The sequence below is a fragment of the Nothobranchius furzeri genome, chromosome 4 (assembly GCF_043380555.1).
Source record: "Nothobranchius furzeri strain GRZ-AD chromosome 4, NfurGRZ-RIMD1, whole genome shotgun sequence".
Lineage (NCBI taxonomy): Eukaryota > Metazoa > Chordata > Actinopteri > Cyprinodontiformes > Nothobranchiidae > Nothobranchius > Nothobranchius furzeri.
This window is the reverse complement of record NC_091744.1, coordinates 76,565,045-76,583,300: the sequence shown is the minus strand read 5'-3', so window position 1 is coordinate 76,583,300 and position 18,256 is coordinate 76,565,045. Positions and strand designations below refer to the sequence as shown.

Here is an 18,256-nt window from a genome sequence, read left to right as displayed (position 1 = left end):
AGAACAACGTGGTGGCTCATGTGCAGGTCACCCATCTATGCTCACGTGTGTGTGTGTGTGTGTGTGTGTGTGTGTGTGTGTGTGTGTGTGTGTGTGTGTGTGTGTGTGTGTGTGTGTGTGTGTGTACTTGTCTATTTATGCATGTGTGTGCGAGTGTGTGTGTCTGTCTGTGAGTGCATGAATGTGTTTGACACATGCATGCACGCACACACACACACTCACGTGCATGTGCCTGTGTGCGTGACTGTGTGTTCGTGACTGTGTGTGTGTGTGTGTGTGTGTGTGTGTGTGTGTGTGTGTGTGTGTGTGTGTGTGTGTGTGTGTGTGTGTGTGTATGCATACGTGTGTGAGTACATGCGTGTGCACATGTGTGTGTGTATGTCTGTGTAAGGCATGTGAGCAGCAGATGTCTTATTGTTTTAAACATTGAAGTTTAAAACCAGCTTACTGTCTATAGTGTATTCACACACACACACACACACACACACACACACACACACACACACACACACACACACACACACACACACACCTCCCACCCTGTAAATTATAAAACATTTCTCCCATCAGGCCTTCCTCCTGACATGCCATTAATCACATGCTCTCCCCTTCTTCCCTGTTATTGATTGGTGTAATTATGACCGCTCTGTTCTGTCTAGATTTCCAAAACTTTCCTTAGATTACATAGAATCTTGTCATTATTCTAATACCTTTTCACTTCTCATGACATTAATGTTGAAAATGTACTGATAATAAACACAAAAATATCATTTTCCTTGCTCCTCCACATCATTCTCCTTTCCTTTTGCCTTCCAGATGAGTCGAGTCTGAAGATGAATAGTGTGGACCACATCCCTCAGACCTTGGCCAGTCATATCCGTCTCCCTGAAGTGTCCTGGCCTCGGGGTCCAGAGGGAAAGCTGAATGTGCAGCACGGAGCCGACATGTTGAGACCAGACCCCAGAGACACCTTCTATAGCAGTAAGTCCTGTCATAATTAAACTTCTGATCCATGATTTTCTTTCCTCTAAAAGCTCATTTACCTGTTTATTCACCTCACAGCAGCCGCCATGCAGCATTCAGACACTTAATTCTCTAATGGAGCCTGCTGGCTCTCATTTTCTGTCTTCCTCCATTTTCTTTTCAAATATCTCCTTTTCAAAGTGTAATTAAACATATTTCTGGACATTTTTTTCTGACTAATCTCCTCTCTCTCTCTCTCTCTCTCTCTCTCTCTCTCTCTCTCTCTCTCTCTCTCTCTCTCCAGCACCAATGATTGACCCCTCCCGCCTGGAAAACACCCTCCCAGCCTGTCTCTACTCACCAACCTATGTAGTTAAAGATTTTCCCATCGCCAGATACCAGGGCCTGCAGTTTGTAAGTCAAAAAAAGAAGAGGCTTTTATTTTACACTTCACAAATGCAACAAACAGATTTGTAGATCTTTGGTAGTAAATCAGCCTTTTTCTCTTTGTGCCAAAACATTAAAAAGTAGATATTGAGCACTATTCCCCTCTACAGGGCGTTGTGTGTTACTGCAGCAGCAGATTTGGGAAACTGGTTTACAAACGACGTACGGTTTGTGATATGAAACTATTTTTCAGGTCTACCTATCGTTTGTCTACCCTAATGACTTCACACGTCTCACACACATGGAGCGGGAGAACAAGTGTTTCTACAGAGAGTCCCCTATCTACTTGGAAAAGTAAGGACATTCATTTTTTTAATCTATTTTCAAGGCAAAGGGACATTTGTCTCTGTCTCGTTGACTTCAGCGCGTATGCAGGTGTTGTTTCCCATTTTGACGTCCCTGTGACCTCTTATTTAGCGATTGCACCTGTTATGCTCCAAAGCACTCAGAAACATTAACCTTCGGTTAATTTTTGCCGCCGCTCGTGTGCCGTTTTCTCGTTTTTGTTTGCCAGGTTTGGTTTCTACAAATATATGAAGATGGATGAGGAAGAGGATGACAGACCGTTCTTTTTCCCCAACCCAGATGGTAACTAATCATGAGCAAACACACAATTGTCACAGTGATCCAAACCAACACACACACACACACACGCTGCATTTGTTTATGCAAGTGCACACTCTAATAACTTTGAATCTCCTTCACGTCACACCAGATTTCCTAGCGGAAGAAGAGTTGGTAGATACAGAGGACGAAGCAGAGATCGTTGGCACGCAGTTTCCCCGAAAACCCTCCAATCCAAGTCAAACCAGCCGCACGTCGAACCCCTCTCACATAAAAACTGGACCCACACCAGCTGACAAGGAGGAGGAGGTGGAAGGAGAAGAAGAAGGCATTAAGGAAGGAGAAGAGGGAGTAGTCTACAACATCATACATCAAAGACAAAGGAGACAGTTTCCACGCAGAGAGAGAAAGATGGGGAGGGTTTTGGACAGGGACTGGGGGAGAGATCGTGCCGAAGGTGGCGTAAGACAAGACACCAGGAGGGTACTGGAAGGGGATCAACCAAGGATTCTGCAGCCAGACATGGAGAGCGTGGTTAGGGGACGCTCTTTGTCCTGGATTCACACTGATCCTTCAGATCAGGACCTGTTAAAGAAAACCAAAGGTCCAATTCCTGGAGGAGGTGTTGAGACGCCGCATAAACTTAGCAAGTCTTCTCTCCTTTTCCCCCAGAAGTCGTCCCTGTCTGCCCTAGCGAGCCGAGCAAGGCAGATCCTCAGCAACTCGGCCCACAGCAAGCACCCCCACGATGTCGGCCACAAGCCTGATGGCAGCAAAAAGGAGAAGAAGGAGGAGAACAAGATCTACGTCACTAGGCCTCGGCCAGCGAAGGAGAGAGGAAGAGAGAGGGAGCAGCGGCGGGACAGGAGGGAAGAACGAGCGTCGCGCCACCCTAGGGAGGTTTTCCCAGGAGTGTTTTTGTACCAAACTGGGAAGAGTACTCGGCTGGTCAATGTGGGTCACAAAGGACAGGGTGGAAGAGGAGTCACAGGTGTTAGGCACCTTATTAGTGCCCCCCAACTTTGGCCAAATCCCCCCACAAAAGAAAGTAAGGCATCAACTCACAACGGAAGCATCCAGACCCAAACGTCCCACAGGTCTGCTAACAAAGGAGCAGCGGCAATGAAACCAGAGAAAAGTAGGAGGAAAGGGGATCAGCAGAACGTCAGGACTACTGTCAAGGCTGACCTCCTGGGTCCACGATCTTTCCACCATAACTCCATCCCGACACCAGCTGCACCTCCAAAGTTCAACTCCACAGAAACCCCAGTCCACAGTCAGTTACGGGTCACTTCTTACCTCAGAACCTCAGTGATTACAGAATCGCAGCAGCAGCCAAACCCAGACCCCAACCCTGCAGGCATCGACCCAGACACACACCGCTCTAATCCCCACCCCGATCCTGACCCGGAGGCTGAGCCGGAGGAGGGGGAAATGTCGGACTACAGCTACGAGGAGGTGGAGATTCGGCCGGGGTGGGCCGAGGAGAGCATCAACTGGCAGAGGACTTTCTCAGTTAATCCGATGGACTTTGAGCTGCTGCGCTCTGACTGGAATGACCTGCGCTGCAACGTGTCTGGAAACCTTCAGCTGGCAGAGAGCGAAGTGGTGGACGTGCTGGCGCAGTACATGGAGAAACTGAACGAACGCAACGGAGGGTACGCATTAAGGAGGCATCTCTGCAGCCTCAAACCTGTTTTCTACTAACATTTTCGTTTAAAGCAACGTCATTTTGCTATATTTGTCATTCCCAGGCAACGGTACGTCATGTTAATCATCCTCAATGTTTGATTGTTCTGAAATTAGCAGCTTTGGTCCCAAAAGCTTTGACGTATTAGAGCAAAATCAACCTTTTGTTCAATGTTTCTCTTTTATCTGTCGTGTTCCACAACACCACAGTTAATGAGCAGCAGCATCTTTGAAGTGGTCTGACTAAACACACATAAAAAAGTGAATCCACTGAGAATGACTTGCATTAGCAGCCTCCTCCTTCTGTATCTAAGTGAATTTCAAAGTGAGCACCATCAACGTTTGTTTTCCTAAGATGTTCTCTGTGCGTACCGCAGGATCTACACCCTGCTGCGTATCATCAACGTCGAGAAGAGGCGTGACTCGGCGAGAGGGAACCGTTACCTAGTGGAGCTGGAGCTAATGGAGCGGGGCCGCAACGTGGTACGTCTTTCAGAATACATTTACCTGCTGCTCCACCGCGGCAGGCAGGGAGAAGAAAGCCTGGAGAACACTGACTCTGCTCCGGCCTCCGTACCGGCACCGCCTCCCTCTGCGGCCACCACCAGCTTCACCACCCAGAAGCCACCTCCTTCTACCAGGTCCTCCGCGCACCCTGGAGTGACACCTTGGAGCACCACTTATGCTAAGCCTCTTCTCTGTCAGCCCGTCATGCTGCAATGGAGGAGAGATGTCATGGTGCACTTTGTGGTGCCAGGTCAGTCAGAAGCTCTTCTCGTGTACGGGTTTTCTTTTAACACTTCTAGTGAATAAACATTATGGACCAGGTTGTCTTTTTGCTGTCCTTCAGTGAAAAATCAGGCTCGCTGGGTGCAGCAGTTCATCTCTGACATGGAAAATCTCCATCAACAAACAAAGGATGACAACTTCAGCATCATTATTGTGGACTTTGAGAGCGAGGACATGGACGTGGAGCAGGCGCTGAAAGAGAGCACCGTGCCAAGGTGGGTGTTAGCTACAAACAGCCTTGAAGAAAAAAGTCCTCATAGAAGTGTAAAAGCCTGTTGTAATCAATCATTTATCCCTTTTTAATATCAAACATACTTAAAAACCCTGATTAGTCCCCTTAACATTGAGGTCAAAAGCTTAAAGACCAAGTTCACTGAGAAAACTTTTTTTTACCTGTTATTTTATAAATACAGGTCCTTCTCAAAAAATTAGCATATTGTGATAAAGTTCATTATTGTCTGTAATGTACTGATAAACATTAGACTTTCATATATATTAGATTCATTACACAGAAATGAAGTAGTTCAAGCCTTTTATTGTTTCTAATATTGATGATTTTGGCATGACAACCCTAAATTCCTATCTCAAAAAATTTACATATTTCATAAGACCATTAAAAGAAAAGTGTTTTTAATACAAACTACTTTTGCAGAAATGACTGCTTCAATGCAGCGTGGCATGGAGGCAATCAGCCTGTGGCACTGCTGAGGTGTTATGGAGGCCCAGGATGCTTTGATAGTGGCCTTAAGCTCATCCAGAGTGTTGGGTCTTGCGTCTCTCAACTTTCTCTTCACAATATCCCACAGATTCTCTATGGGGTTCAGGTCAGGAGAGTTGGCAGGCCAATTGAGCACAGTAATACTATGGTCAGTAAACCATTTACCAGTGGTTTTGGCACTGTGAGCAGGTGCCAGGTCGTGCCGAAAAATGAAATCTTCATCTCCATAAAGCTTTTCAGCAGATGGAAGCATGAAGTGCTCCAAAATCTCCTGATAGCTAGCTGCATTGACCCTGCCCTTGATAAAACACAGTGGACCAACACCAGCAGCTGACATGGCACCCCAGACCATCACTGACTGTGGGTACTTGAGACTGGACTTCAGGCATTTTGGCATTTCCCTCTGCCCAGTCTTCCTCCAGACTCTGGCACCTTGATTTCTGAATGACATGCACAATTTGCTTTCAAAGTACTTTGGACGACTGAGCAACAGTCCAGTGCTGCTTCTCTGTAGCCCAGGTCAGGTGCTTCTGCCGCTGTTTCTGGCTCAAAAGTGGCTTGACCTGGGGAATGCGGCACCTGTAGCCCGTTTCCTGCACACGCCTGTACACGGTGGCTCTGGATGTTTCCACTCCAGACTCAGTCCACTGCTTCCGCAGGTCCCCCAAGGTCTGGAATCGGTCCTTCTCCACAATCTTCCTCAGGGTCCAGTCGCCTCTTCTTGTTGTGCAGCGTTTTCTGCTACACTTTTTCCTTTCCACAGAATTCCCACTGAGGTGCCTTGATACAGCACTCTGGGAACAGCCTATTCATTCAGAAATGTCTTTCTGTGTCTTACCCTCTTGCTTGAGGGTGTCAGTGATGGCCTTCTGGGCAGCAGACAGGTCGGCAGTCTTACCCATGATTGCGGTTTAGAGTAATGAACCAGGCTGGGAGTTTTTAAAAGCCTCAGAAATCTTTTGCAGGTTTTTAGAGTTAATTAGATGATTCAGATAATTAGGTTAATAACTCGTTTAGAGAACCTTTTCATGATATGCAAATTTTTTGAGATAGGAAATTTGGGTTTTCATGAGCTGTATGCCAAAATCATCAATATTAGAAACAATAAAAGGCTTGAACTACTTCAGTTGTGTGTAATGAATCTAATATATATGAAAGTCTAATGTTTATCAGTACATTACAGACAATAATGAACTTTATCTCAATATGCAAATTTTTTGAGAAGGACCTGTGTGACCAGTCACTCTGAGTTTCACATGCAGGCTAAACGTGAACATAGACTTCTACCCGTATTTCCTGGATTAGCCGCTGATAGAAAATAGACGGTGAAACTCTCGGATTAGAAAAGCCTGACAAGCATTCAAGGACTCACCCATGGCTCAAAATGGGGAAGGCTGTTGTTGGTTTAGCGACCAGGAAACGGCAGAAAACATCTCAACTAGTAGAAGCTAACTTTTAGCATTAGCAACTGCACCACACGGCAGAACTCCTTCAAGCTTGTGTCAATTACGGAGATAAATCATCAATGTTACAGAGCGAATGGAGTCGGTAGTAGAGTCAGGTCGCTGTTAGCCAATCAGAGGAGAGATGTCAGAATATCAGGAAACAGGACTCTAAATCCTGCCGCCTGAAGCTCACCTCTCCCCTAGCTAAATTCTACTTCCCGAAAAAGGAGCATGAGATCTCTTTTCCCCACATAGATCGACTCACAAGACATTAATTTGGACTAGAGGCTACTGCAAGTGTGTTAAAAAACTTGGGAACTTGGGCTTTAACTGTCCAAAAATATGTACCTACTGCAGGATTTTAATGGAGACTTTTAAAACAGCATAAAGATGAGGATGTGCATGGATGCCCTTTGGTGTGTCTGCCTGTTTGTGTACCCTGCTTCCACATATGTGGAATTAGCTGCACAGCTAAATGTGCTTAAAACAGTAAGAGCATTGCCGATGAATCGGACACATTTGAGGGTGTTACCCATATATTCAGCTGTGCTGCTCATTCCACAGAAGTCTTACAAGCTGCTCCTCATAGTTGAGGTGGATACTCTGGCGTCTAACAATGTAAAATACAACAACTGTTACTTATCTAGGAGAGAAATGATGATGACTGAAATAATGTTTCTAAACCTTTTTAAGCCTTTAATTTGAACTAAACTTCAGAGTGTTATTCAGATGGTGATGTGGGATTGTTCTTAATCTTTTTGACAGGTACGAGTACCTCAGAAGAGAAGGAAACTTCGAGCGGTCGGCAGGATTACAGATTGGAGTGGACACCATTGAGGTTAGAGAAACAAACTCACAGAGGGAAGAGTGGCAGAGAAAAGCCTCTGGCAGAAGGTCAGACACTCACTGACCACATGACCTTTACTGGCTGATGGGCAGATGGAAAGAAGACTCATGCATAATGAATCCATCACTGCTGGGCGGATCTGTCACAGGCTGTTGATCGCCCGTATCTCTAAGGCCCCTCCTGACTCTCTTGCCCCTCTCCCGCAGAGAGAAGCTTGGGATGACAGGGAGCAGCTCAGACAGAAAGCATCATGTCCTCTGTTTTGTGTGTACCCCAGCTGTCAAATCCACTCCTTTTTACAGGTTATTTGTGTGGATGCACCCTTTCTTCATTCTCTGGCGGTTTTCTTGATCATGCACAGACCCACTCAGGGCTCAGAGTGGTTGGAAATCTGGACAGACATTGATCCGTCAGCTGAGTGTCAGCGCTGTCAGTGTGGGATGACAGAGCCGTCACTCACGCCTAAATCACTTCCGGGCTCTTTATGTGAAGACAAGCCGCTGATGCTGAGCTCAAACTTCTCTCTACTTTTTGAATCTTAAAATTCGTATTAAGCTCGTGTTAACAGCCATTTCTGTTGCACAGGCTTATAAACACACCACCACCTCGCACACTTTTCATTTTACCAGAGAAAACAGAGATTATTTAAATGTTATAAACTCAAGTGACTGATGCATTTGTTTTTTTTGTTTTTCTTCTTTCTACAGGATAGTCACAGTATTGTGTTCCTGTGTGATCTGCACATCCACTTCCCTCTCAACATTCTGGAAAGCATCAGAAAGCACTGCGTGGAGGGACGGCTTGTGTTTGCTCCCATTGTCATGAGGCTAAGCTGTGGCAGCTCTCCGCTGGAGCCTGATGGTAACACAACAAAAAATATGAAAAAAATGAATATATATGCATACATATATAAATGTGTGTGTGTGTGTGTGTGTGTGTGTGTGTGTGTGTGTGTGTGTGTGTGTGTGTGTGTGTGTGTGTGTGTGTGTGTGTGTGTGTGTGTGTGTGTGTGTGTGTGTGTTCATGGCATTGCCTCTATATTTATTTATTGTTTTGGTTTTGTTGGACTAAAAACGTGCTGTTTCTCTCACAGGTTACTGGGAAGTTAATGGCTTTGGCCTGTTTGGAATTTATAAGTCTGATTTTGACAAAATTGGGGGAATGAACACCGAGGAATTCAAAGACCGCTGGGGTGGAGAGGACTGGGAACTGCTGGACAGGTCAGTGAACTGAAATATCTGAAAACTTTTTTGGTTTTTGTATGAATTCATGAGAAAATCATGAAAAAATATATATATATTTCTTGAAAATAGAATACATATTTTTTTCTCTTCCATTCATATTGATCTGAGGTAATCAGGAATATAATTGGGGGTGGAAATTGAACGAGTTAATTCAGATAAATTAATTACAAAACAATTGCATGTAAAAAGTTATCACTTGAGCCTAAGTGTCATTAAAGTTTAGCATCACAATGTACGCCCGATTTATCAATAAATATTACAAGCTGCACCTCTAAAAAACTGCAGACCCTGGGCTACAAGACCATATAAACCTGTTTCATGTGCTCCAAACACAAATAACACTACAATTAAATGAATCATGACAAATCACTCTTCATGAAGAAAAGAAAGAAAAATATCTACTTAATTATTTTTGTGTTTTGTAGTTGGTAGGAGGCAGGCAGCCAGTTACTTTATCCATATACTTTATTACAGGAGAATGAACAAGCGTACACACAGCTTTAATCTTGTGACCCTAAGCAGAACGTCCCCTGAACACTACACTACACCTCTATATATTAGCAGTGCTCTGCTGCCACCTTGTGTTCAGTTCATTACGCATTTACAGTCTTCCATGTCCATTTACACTTACACATATACTAATGTTTGCACATCCAAACAAATACCACAGTGATTACCCTTATTATGAGATCAAAGTCATCTAATAGACCTTGTGGTTGCAGAAATGTACTCATTAAAGTATGGGTGTGTCATCTGTGCCTCACTAACATTATTTTCAATAAAGAAAAAAATTGCTTCAGGGCAAAATGTGTTGAACAATTAAAATGTGATTAATCAAGATTAATTAATTACAAAGCCTCTAATTAGATTTTTTTTAACTGAGCCATCCCCTAGATATAATCCATCCATCCGTCCATTGTCTGAACCCGCTTTGTCCATGTAGGGTCGCGGGGGCGCTGGTGCCTATCTCCAGTGGTCAATGGGCAATCAGGCGGGGTACACCTTGGACAAGGAGCCAGTCCATCGTAGGGCAACCCAGAGAAACCACAGGACAAACAATCATGCACACACACACACACACACACACACACACACACACACACACACACACACACACACACACACACACCTAACAGCCATGTTTTTGGACTGTGGAGGGAAGTCGGACCCACACTTGCACAGGGAACGACTTGATACAGCACATTTCACTGGGAAGCGAACCCAGGACCTTCTTGCTGCAGGGCAACAGCTCTAACCACTGCGCCACTGCGCAGCCCCCCCCCCCCCAATTATAATATGAAATAAATTAAAAACAACTTAAAACATTATTAGTAAGTTGAGAAAATATTGTGATATTGCAATAAAGTTCAATTTTTTATTCAAATCAATCTATATTTTCTAGATTTTTTTTTTTTTTTCAGATTATTTTTGTGCATTGTTGAATAAGACACAGGATTAAATTGTGCTGTATCAAGTCGTTGACCTGCCAGTTAAAGCATTCAAACCGTTGTACTGTTGTCTGTCTTGGTGAAGAGAGAGCTGAGTCAGAAGGCGAAGCTCTTGATATACCGGTTGATCTACGTTCCTACCCTCTCCTATGGGGAAATGAGTTTTCTCCACAGGGTGGCTGGGCTCTCCCTCAGAGATAGGGTGAGAAGCTCGGTCATCCAGGAGGGGCTCGGAGTAGATCTGCCGCTCCTCCACATTGAGAGGAGCCAGTTAAGGTGGCTCGGGCATTTGGTCAGGATGTCTCCTGGTCGTCTCCCTGGTGAGGTTTTCCGGGCATGTCCAACTGGGAGGAGACCTAAAGGTAGACCGAGAACTTGTTGGAGGCACTATGTCTCTCGCCTGGCCGGAGAACGCCTTGCAGGAAGTCTAGGCTTCTCGACTTAGGCTGCTGCACCAGAGCCCCGACTCCGGATAAGCGGAAGAGGATGGATGGATGGATGGATGGATGGATGGATGGATGGATGGATGGATGGATGGATGGATGGATGGATGGATGGATGGATGGATGGATGGATGGATGGATGGATGGATGGATGGATGGATGGATGGATGGATGGATGGATGGATGGATGGATGGATGGATGGATGGATGGATGGATGGATGGATGGATGGATGGATGGATGGATCTTGATGATAATGTCAGATTATCTTTTAAGACAGTTTTCTGAAGTAGAAAACATTTTTTTATAATGTGACTTTCATGATAAAGATCACAAGATTATTAACAAGCAAAATGAAATGAATTAAATTAAAAATTAAATGAAAATGATGAAACAAAGAAATGAAAATTAGTTTAAAGCCTTCAGTCTCCTGATTTTGCTAGTTTATTTAGTGGTGTCAGCATTAAGTCTTTGGTCAGTTTAAATCTAAAATATTCACTTAAATATGAAGAAAAGATGATTTCATCAAATTTTCTGATCATAAATATTCAAATCCCATCTGTCTTGGGACATTAATTCCCTTGCCTAATGGGTGGGTACATGCATTTATTAACCTATCAACTATTATTTGTTCAGGAATGGAAAACAAGTCTACACATCATTTGTGTGGACCATGGGTCTGCAATCTGCGGCTCTGGGGCCACATTTTGGTCCAACAGCAGCAGCTTATTTTAGCTCCGACTATTTTCATTAAGAAATGGCTGTAATGATTGCACAGATTGCAAACACCTAACATGGAGATTGGTCAGAAAACATGAAAATCAGCAATATTGTAATTTGTTGTTTCCCCGTCTTTATTTAGGGTGCTGCAGAACGGTTTGGAAGTTGAAAGACTTCGCCTGAGGAACTTCTTTCACTACTACCACTCGAAAAGAGGCATGTGGAACGCGCAGAACAAGAAAACTCAGAAAGGATAGCGCTCCCTGTCTGTACGAGCGTACCTGCAGATCTACTGTGTGTTGGAGGGAGTCCAGGAGGAGCTCACTTACTGCCTGAACCCTGCCTTTTTGAAACAGGCTCCTATCAGGGACTCCTCTGATTCGCCGCCGGGTCCTGCTGTATGTTTGTCTGTGTGAGGACACACGGGGGTGGGGGGTGGGGGGTGGGGGGGGGGCTGTTTCCACAGACAGACTGAGTCCTCTCTTTGCCTCACTGACTGAACTACTGTATGGAGAGAAGAGAGATATTTTCCTCCTCCTTCTCTCTGTCCCTTTTTGGTGCAATTTTTTCCAAACTGAATGGAAAGCAGCTGTTTTTGTTTGTGTGTGTGTGTGTGTGTGTGTGTGTGTGTGTGTGTGTGTGTGTGTGTGTGTGTGTGTGTGTGTGTGTGTGTGTGCTTATGTTTGAAGCACCTTTTTTGCTAACAAAAAGATGTAAAGATGACCTAAGATCTTTTTCTAACACGCTCTCGCACGAGAGCCTAACAGAATGTGCATCATGCTCGGATAGATTCAGACTTGATGGAGAAGCTGAGGGATGTTTGGAAAAGCACAGCTGGAGCTAATCAGAACAGCTAGGGGCATTGATCTCCAAAATAAATAATGATAATCAGAATACAGTCTTTAAAAAAGTGAATTAAATACTCAAAAACTTTATTTTTTTATTCGTTTCTCATGTTGTCTCTTAAGTGTAGTAAACTGATTAGTTAGCTACCATTTAGCACTCATAAAATAGAGTTTATGCTGCTGTTTGATTTTTTTTATTTAGAACATTTTTCTCTATCCTTACTGGGTGATGATGCAGTAACATGCAAGGTGATTTTATACACAAACATTTTTAAACTCGACTAAAAGCATCCTGATTTTCCTCCCCATTCCTTAAGTCATTTTAAAATCCACCTATAAATGTAACGGAGAAGTGAGCAAAAAGTCTCTTCATCTCGATCAACTTCACCGAGAGTCGGGGGAGTGTTTAATGACAAATACTGGATTAAAAAAAATGAAAAGGTGAGCTGTACGCAACGTGGAGGTGGTGGCTGTTTCATAAATGTGTGCCTTTATCCGGGTTTGCTGCAAGCAGTTTCTGTCCTGAAGACAAAAAAGAGCGGGGACAGACAGAAATAAAATGTTATTTATTGAGAAGCTGTCATTCATCTACACTGTAAAATGAGACATCTTGTGTTCTCTTTACTGACTTGTGAACAAGTCGGCGTGCAAAAGGGGAAAAGGAGAAGGCTGAGAATGATTACTGAGAGGGAGCAGAAGGTGTGATGGAGATCCAGGAGCAGCTGCAGTCTAACAGGATCCCACCTGCTCCCATTATTATGGCTGGAGGCCAGGCCTCTAATGCTTCTGTTTATGAAACGCGGTTCCTGTATTGATGGGTAGCGTCTGGGCGGTGGGAAGCTGGACATATTTGTACAAATGAGAGCAAATGATCCGTTTTTGACTGTTTGATTGTTTTCTCCTAGATTCTTTTTTTTTTACAAAAAAAAATTAAAAATGCTTATACTGTATATTATTTAATGGTGACATGGGACTATTTAAAAAAGGAAACTTGTTAAATAATAGTCTATATATATAATAGAATTTACAAAGAAAATAGGAAAATACATTCCAAGGTAATTTCTGTGAAATTGTTTTGTAGAGGAAAGGTTTTAAGAATGTATTGTACTTTTATTTTGATTTTGTCTTTTTTTCGGCAAATAAAATTTTATGCTTATGTCTGGGTTTTGTGTTTCTTTTGAGGAAGTTGAGCGGAGAAATTAACATTGTTCCTCTTCCCACCACACGGTGGAGCTCTAACCACACATATACCAGCAAGGGAGGTCAAATTAGGTGGGAAAACCTCTGAAAGCAGATTAAGTTGTACACATTAAAATAATAAAGAATCAAAAATTCTCTTCTCAGAAAACATGGAGGATAATTCGTGTGTTTCAAGGGATGCAATACAAAGTCTACACTTTTCTCGATGTCAACACAATTTGTTTAAATATTTTTGTTAGCTTAAAAGATAACGTGATTATGATGACATGGTAAAATGATAATCTGAAATACTAAGGCTCTGACATCACTCAGTTTTCCAAATTAAAGTTGGATTCGTTTCACATCGACCTCCTTTTGTTTCATGAACGAACACAGAGGAAAGATTGAAACAAACTTGTTAAATTCCTCGCAGAGCCAACATAAATTTGGATGACATTTAAAGCGCAGGTTCAGTGAGAAACCATTTTTTACTTATTTTTGAAAATGTTCACTCACTCTGAGCAGGCTGAACATCAAAATTGTGTCCACCTATTTCCTGCATTAGCTTCTGATAGAAAACAGATGGTGAAACCCTAGGATTAGAAAACTTGACTGATCTACATCAAGCAGTTGCTTGGATTTAGCCATCATGATGAGGAAGCCTTGCTAGTTTAGCTTCCAGGAAACAGCAGAGAACATCACAGCTAGTAGAATCTAACTGTTAGCATTAGCAACTCCACTAAGAACTTAAGGCTTTGTTATTTGTGGGCATAAAATATCAATGCTACAAAACAAACACAGTCAGTGGTACTGTTAGTGGTACATGCTGTTAGCCTATCAAAGGGGAGATTCCCAAATATCAGGAAATAAAATTCCAAATCCAGTCTTTTGAAGCCACTTTCTCGACTTCTACGGCTTCAAACAGGCGCGCTGGAGCTTCCCCCCAGAGAACGAGCAACAAGGCATTCACTCCTACTAGAGCCCACTGAAAATGTATTAAAAATATGAGTAAAGTTGACCTTTAAGGTCTGCAGAGTTGTTGGCCCCCTGCTGCTTGCTTCGTTTTTGGGTGTGGGGCATGGCGTAAGAGCTGTTGCACCTATACACAGGACTGGAGTGTTGCTCTCCTGTGATCATCTCTCTGGAAAAGCTTTGAGCAGCACAGTACCTGGAATGTTAACAAGACCAAAGTGTTAACAACCCATGCAGGCCTCATGGGTGAATGACTCATTAGCCATGAAGCATGTATGCCCCCCAAACAGGTATTGTCCTTTTAAACAAACACTCCATGTAATGTTTATATCAAGTCAGCCATTCAGATGCTCACAAGCACAATGACGCCGGCTTGTAATCATGTTGGACCTTGTCCCAGAGGTGACACACCCTATTGTCTAACGTGAGTGAGATGTTATTATAAACAGGTAGTCACAGGCTTGTCTGCTTCATTCCACCTGAGGCAAATTATGACAGTTTATCCAAAATGTAGCTTTTAGTATGTGGATTTTCACACACACGCTGGTTAAAGCAAGAGTTTATTCTTTATTTTTATTTATTGATTTTTTTTGGGGGGGGGGGGGGGGGGGCTGAGCTGAGCTGAATAAACTGACAAATCGCTTTTGTACTTTTTTCCGCCTTTTTAATTCAGTAAAAACAAAAAAAAACTACCATCCATTGGAATGTAGGTCATGAATAATAATGGTTAGATGTTCGCTTGAAGCACGTTTGTTTAGGCATGCAGTCAAGCAAAGGATTTTAGAGCAATTTGATTGGCAGGTGTAAAATTTGGCCGCGTGTTGATTGGTGTTTGAGGTCCTTCCGGGTTGTCATTCAGCCTCGGCCCCGCCTCTACGCCAGGAGCAAGTTCCCTTTGGAAGGAAGGAAGGTGGTGTTTGTTGGGAGTGGAGCTGATGAGGAGAGGGTGAACAGCTGGGTCGATTCACTGCTTCTCGACCACATTCAAAATAACGTGCAGTTGTTTATCATGACTGATAAAGCTAGGCGTTTTCTCCCCGTGAACTCCCGTCTGGTTGGATGTGGACGCCAGGAAGGACTTCCCGTCATGTTTTAACACCCGCTCGGAGCGTCATTGGGGCAAAGTTTACAACTTCTGCGCCGCTTGGAGGAAAGGTGAGACTGACTCGTCTTAAGTTAGTTATTTTACGCGTAAGTTGATGAGAATTCGAGTAACTAAAGCCGCTCGTTTGAACTCTTTCCAGCATGTCGGAGGAGTGTTGCGCTGCGTAAAACCAGTCCGTCCTGCTTTTCGCGACGTTTCGACAGCTGATTGAGTGACTTCCAGGTAAAGCGCTCCTTTGAAGTGTCCTCCAGCCTTTGGTCAACGATGGCTGGTCTGAGCAATGTCCACATGAAGACTCTGGAGGACCTGACCCTGGATTCGGGCTACGGAGCGGGGGACTCCTGTAAATCCCTCAGCCTGTCCTCCTCCAAGTCAAACTCCCAGGCCTTCATGACGACCCCTCACCGGGGAAACTGGTGGTACTACTCTGGCTCCATGAACAGCAGGAACAACAGCTGGGACACCGTCAACACTGTCCTCCCCGAAGATCCGGAGGACATCTTCTCCAAGTGCCTCCGCTTACCTGAACTAGAGGAGTTCCCCTGGACAGACGAGGATGTGGCCAGGATACTTCGCAGAGTGGCCGAGAGTGGGAGCATGAAGTGGGGGAATACACCTGCGTTTTCCTCTGACTCTGTGCGCCGTCTGTCCGCGCTCCTCCGCAAAGCTCTGATCCGCATCTCCAGAGAGGCGCAGCGCCTGAGCGTCATGCACTGCCGCTGCACGCGTTTTGAGGTGCAGAGCGCCATGCGGCTGGTGCTCAGCTGGGCTCTGGCTGACCACTGCGTGTCTGCCACCGTCAAGGCCATCTCCACGTACTGTATGAGTGCAGGCGAGCTGCTGAGGAAAGGCAAGTCCGCCCGTTGCGGCCTCACGTTCTCCGTGGGGCGCTTTTTCCGCTGGATGGTGGACACTCGCATCTCAGTGCGCATCCACGAATACGCAGCAATATGCATGACTGCGTGCATGGAAGCTCTGGTGGAGGAGATTGGGATCCGCACGCTCGTGGCCGAGAGGGGCCAGTCTGGGCCAGAGCCGGGGTCAGGTTGCGCCACGGTGAGCGCAGAGGCCCTGGAGGGTGTTGTGAACAATGACGCAGAGCTGTGGGGAGTTCTGCAACACTATGAGCACCTGATCTGCGGGAAGAACGCCAATGGTAAAACAAAAATGCATGTAGCTTTTTTTCTCCTGTGTGGATTTTATGTGTTCAGACACTTTTTAAACTTTCACATCCAACACTTCCTGTGGTCTGCTTGGCACCGTGTTTCATTCTGACACAGTTTCTGTCTGGAAAGGGTGATCTGCAACCCACTTTGATACAACAGCAGCTTTTGTGAACCAGCAACTGATTGATTTGTTCCTAATTTGAGTTGTCAGAGGAGGAAAACAACAGCTAAGCCATATTTAATGAACAAAGAAACCATTTTCTTTTAGGAAAATTTCACACAAGTGGAAATGGGTCTTGGATTCTGTACTGGTTTGGTTTACATTCATTCTTACTTGCAAATCGAGTTGTTATGTTACTTAAAACTCCGGCAGGAGTTTCCGCTGTCTCAGCTCTCTGTTTTTGTCTTTAGATTCCTCCTTTTATTTCCTCATCCTGTGTTCCTCTCCTCCTTTGATCGACCCTTTCCACCCACTTCCATCCTGACTGCATCTCTCCTCCAGCTCCAGCTGTGCGTCACTCCCTGTCCTCTCATTTTTCCTCCCATCCCTTCTCAATTTTCCCTACTTCCCTTGGTCAAATCCAACTACAGTTCCCTTTCCAGGGCTGTGTTGGCCATCCAGCACTGAGTGGATTCATTCTTGTGTTGGGACAATGTAACAATCCTTTGTTTGTGGCCTACAACCAGCTCCCTGGAGCAGTTCTTTACTGCAGCACAATGGCCTTTTGTTGTGTGATCATGCAGCTTACCCCAATATTGAGGGATTGAAAACAAATGCCGGGGAAGCACACAATGTGCATTGGAGACAACAGAGAGGGATTAAAGTAGTGGTCATAAAGACTCAGTTCTGATCTGAGGTCTGAGGTAGAATCATGCCTTTGTGCATTTGATTGGATTTGTAATTAGGCTTTGATTTAAACTAATTGGAAAATTGACAAATTAATATTTTTCAAGGACTACACTGTAAAAACAAACACTTCCATCCTTTCTGAAAGCTGAGCTAGCAAACATTTTATGGCGCTGTTTTAGGAGCTACTTTTTAGAGTATAAATGACAGAATGAAGGCAAAACACAATGCATGTTAAAAATATCATCATGTCCTCTGCAAGCTTTGTGGGGTAGAAACCTCAGTCTTTATTTCCATGCCTTAAAAAACAGGCACCCCTTTTCTTAGCCTGGATATCTTTGGCATCTGTAGAAGTTTTTCTCTTGCTTTTATAGCACTGCTGTGTTGTGTTGTTCACATGACCAGTTTAGCATTTTAATAATCCTTCAAAATAATTTTTTGATAGTTCTTATCCTGAACTTGCAATTGTATGGTAGTCTGTGTAGATTCTAGCGTGATAAATGAAACTTAGGTTTTGTAGTTTCTGCAAAGATGTAATCATTGGTGGATGGTGGCTAACTAGCTAAAATGTAAACTTGGGATAATGTTTTCAAACAAGTTGTGTTAAATAATCGTGACTTCAATAATTACTAAAACTTTTCATGATATTTTTCTATAATCAAGCAGCCCCAGCCTCCATTTTCTTCATCTACCCGTGAAACTTGTAAAAGCAGTCCACTTGGCTTGACTGCTGCCACATGCTCCAGTTGTTGCTATTTCAATGCAAAATAAGTTTAACTGCAGCTTTTGTGCAGTGTTTAACCAGATGTCTTTTGGTTTAGTCTTA

At 44.0% G+C, this 18,256-nt stretch overlaps 2 protein-coding genes across 4 annotated transcripts in view; both read left to right on the top strand.

Moving 5' to 3' along the window:
* b4galnt4a (beta-1,4-N-acetyl-galactosaminyl transferase 4a) overlaps window positions 1-11,728 on the top strand; it is a 249,931-nt gene extending 238,203 nt beyond the window's left edge. Inside the window, exons 10-20 of one of the 2 annotated variants that reach the window (XM_054733237.2) lie at window positions 817-981; window positions 1,268-1,377; window positions 1,604-1,704; window positions 1,925-1,998; window positions 2,126-3,632; window positions 4,041-4,420; window positions 4,514-4,667; window positions 7,381-7,453; window positions 8,170-8,323; window positions 8,556-8,682; window positions 11,459-11,728. In XM_054733237.2, the coding sequence (XP_054589212.2) occupies window positions 817-981; window positions 1,268-1,377; window positions 1,604-1,704; window positions 1,925-1,998; window positions 2,126-3,632; window positions 4,041-4,420; window positions 4,514-4,667; window positions 7,381-7,453; window positions 8,170-8,323; window positions 8,556-8,682; window positions 11,459-11,573 (2,960 nt within the window). In that variant the 3' untranslated portion in view covers window positions 11,574-11,728. Of the gene's footprint in view, window positions 1-816; window positions 982-1,267; window positions 1,378-1,603; window positions 1,705-1,924; window positions 1,999-2,125; window positions 3,633-4,040; window positions 4,421-4,513; window positions 4,668-7,380; window positions 7,454-8,169; window positions 8,324-8,555; window positions 8,683-9,649; window positions 9,928-11,458 lie in introns of those variants that run through there. The other variant, XM_054733236.2, reaches the window with a different exon arrangement.
* Window positions 11,729-14,993: 3,265 nt separating this feature from the next.
* Window positions 14,994-18,256, top strand: part of abtb2b (ankyrin repeat and BTB (POZ) domain containing 2b) — a 57,365-nt gene continuing 54,102 nt past the window's right edge. Inside the window, exons 1-2 of one of the 2 annotated variants that reach the window (XM_054733230.2) lie at window positions 14,994-15,467; window positions 15,557-16,573. In XM_054733230.2, coding sequence (XP_054589205.2) covers window positions 15,682-16,573 — 892 coding nt within the window. In that variant the 5' untranslated portion in view covers window positions 14,994-15,467; window positions 15,557-15,681. The remainder of the gene's footprint in view (window positions 15,468-15,556; window positions 16,574-18,256) is intronic. The other variant, XM_054733229.2, reaches the window with a different exon arrangement.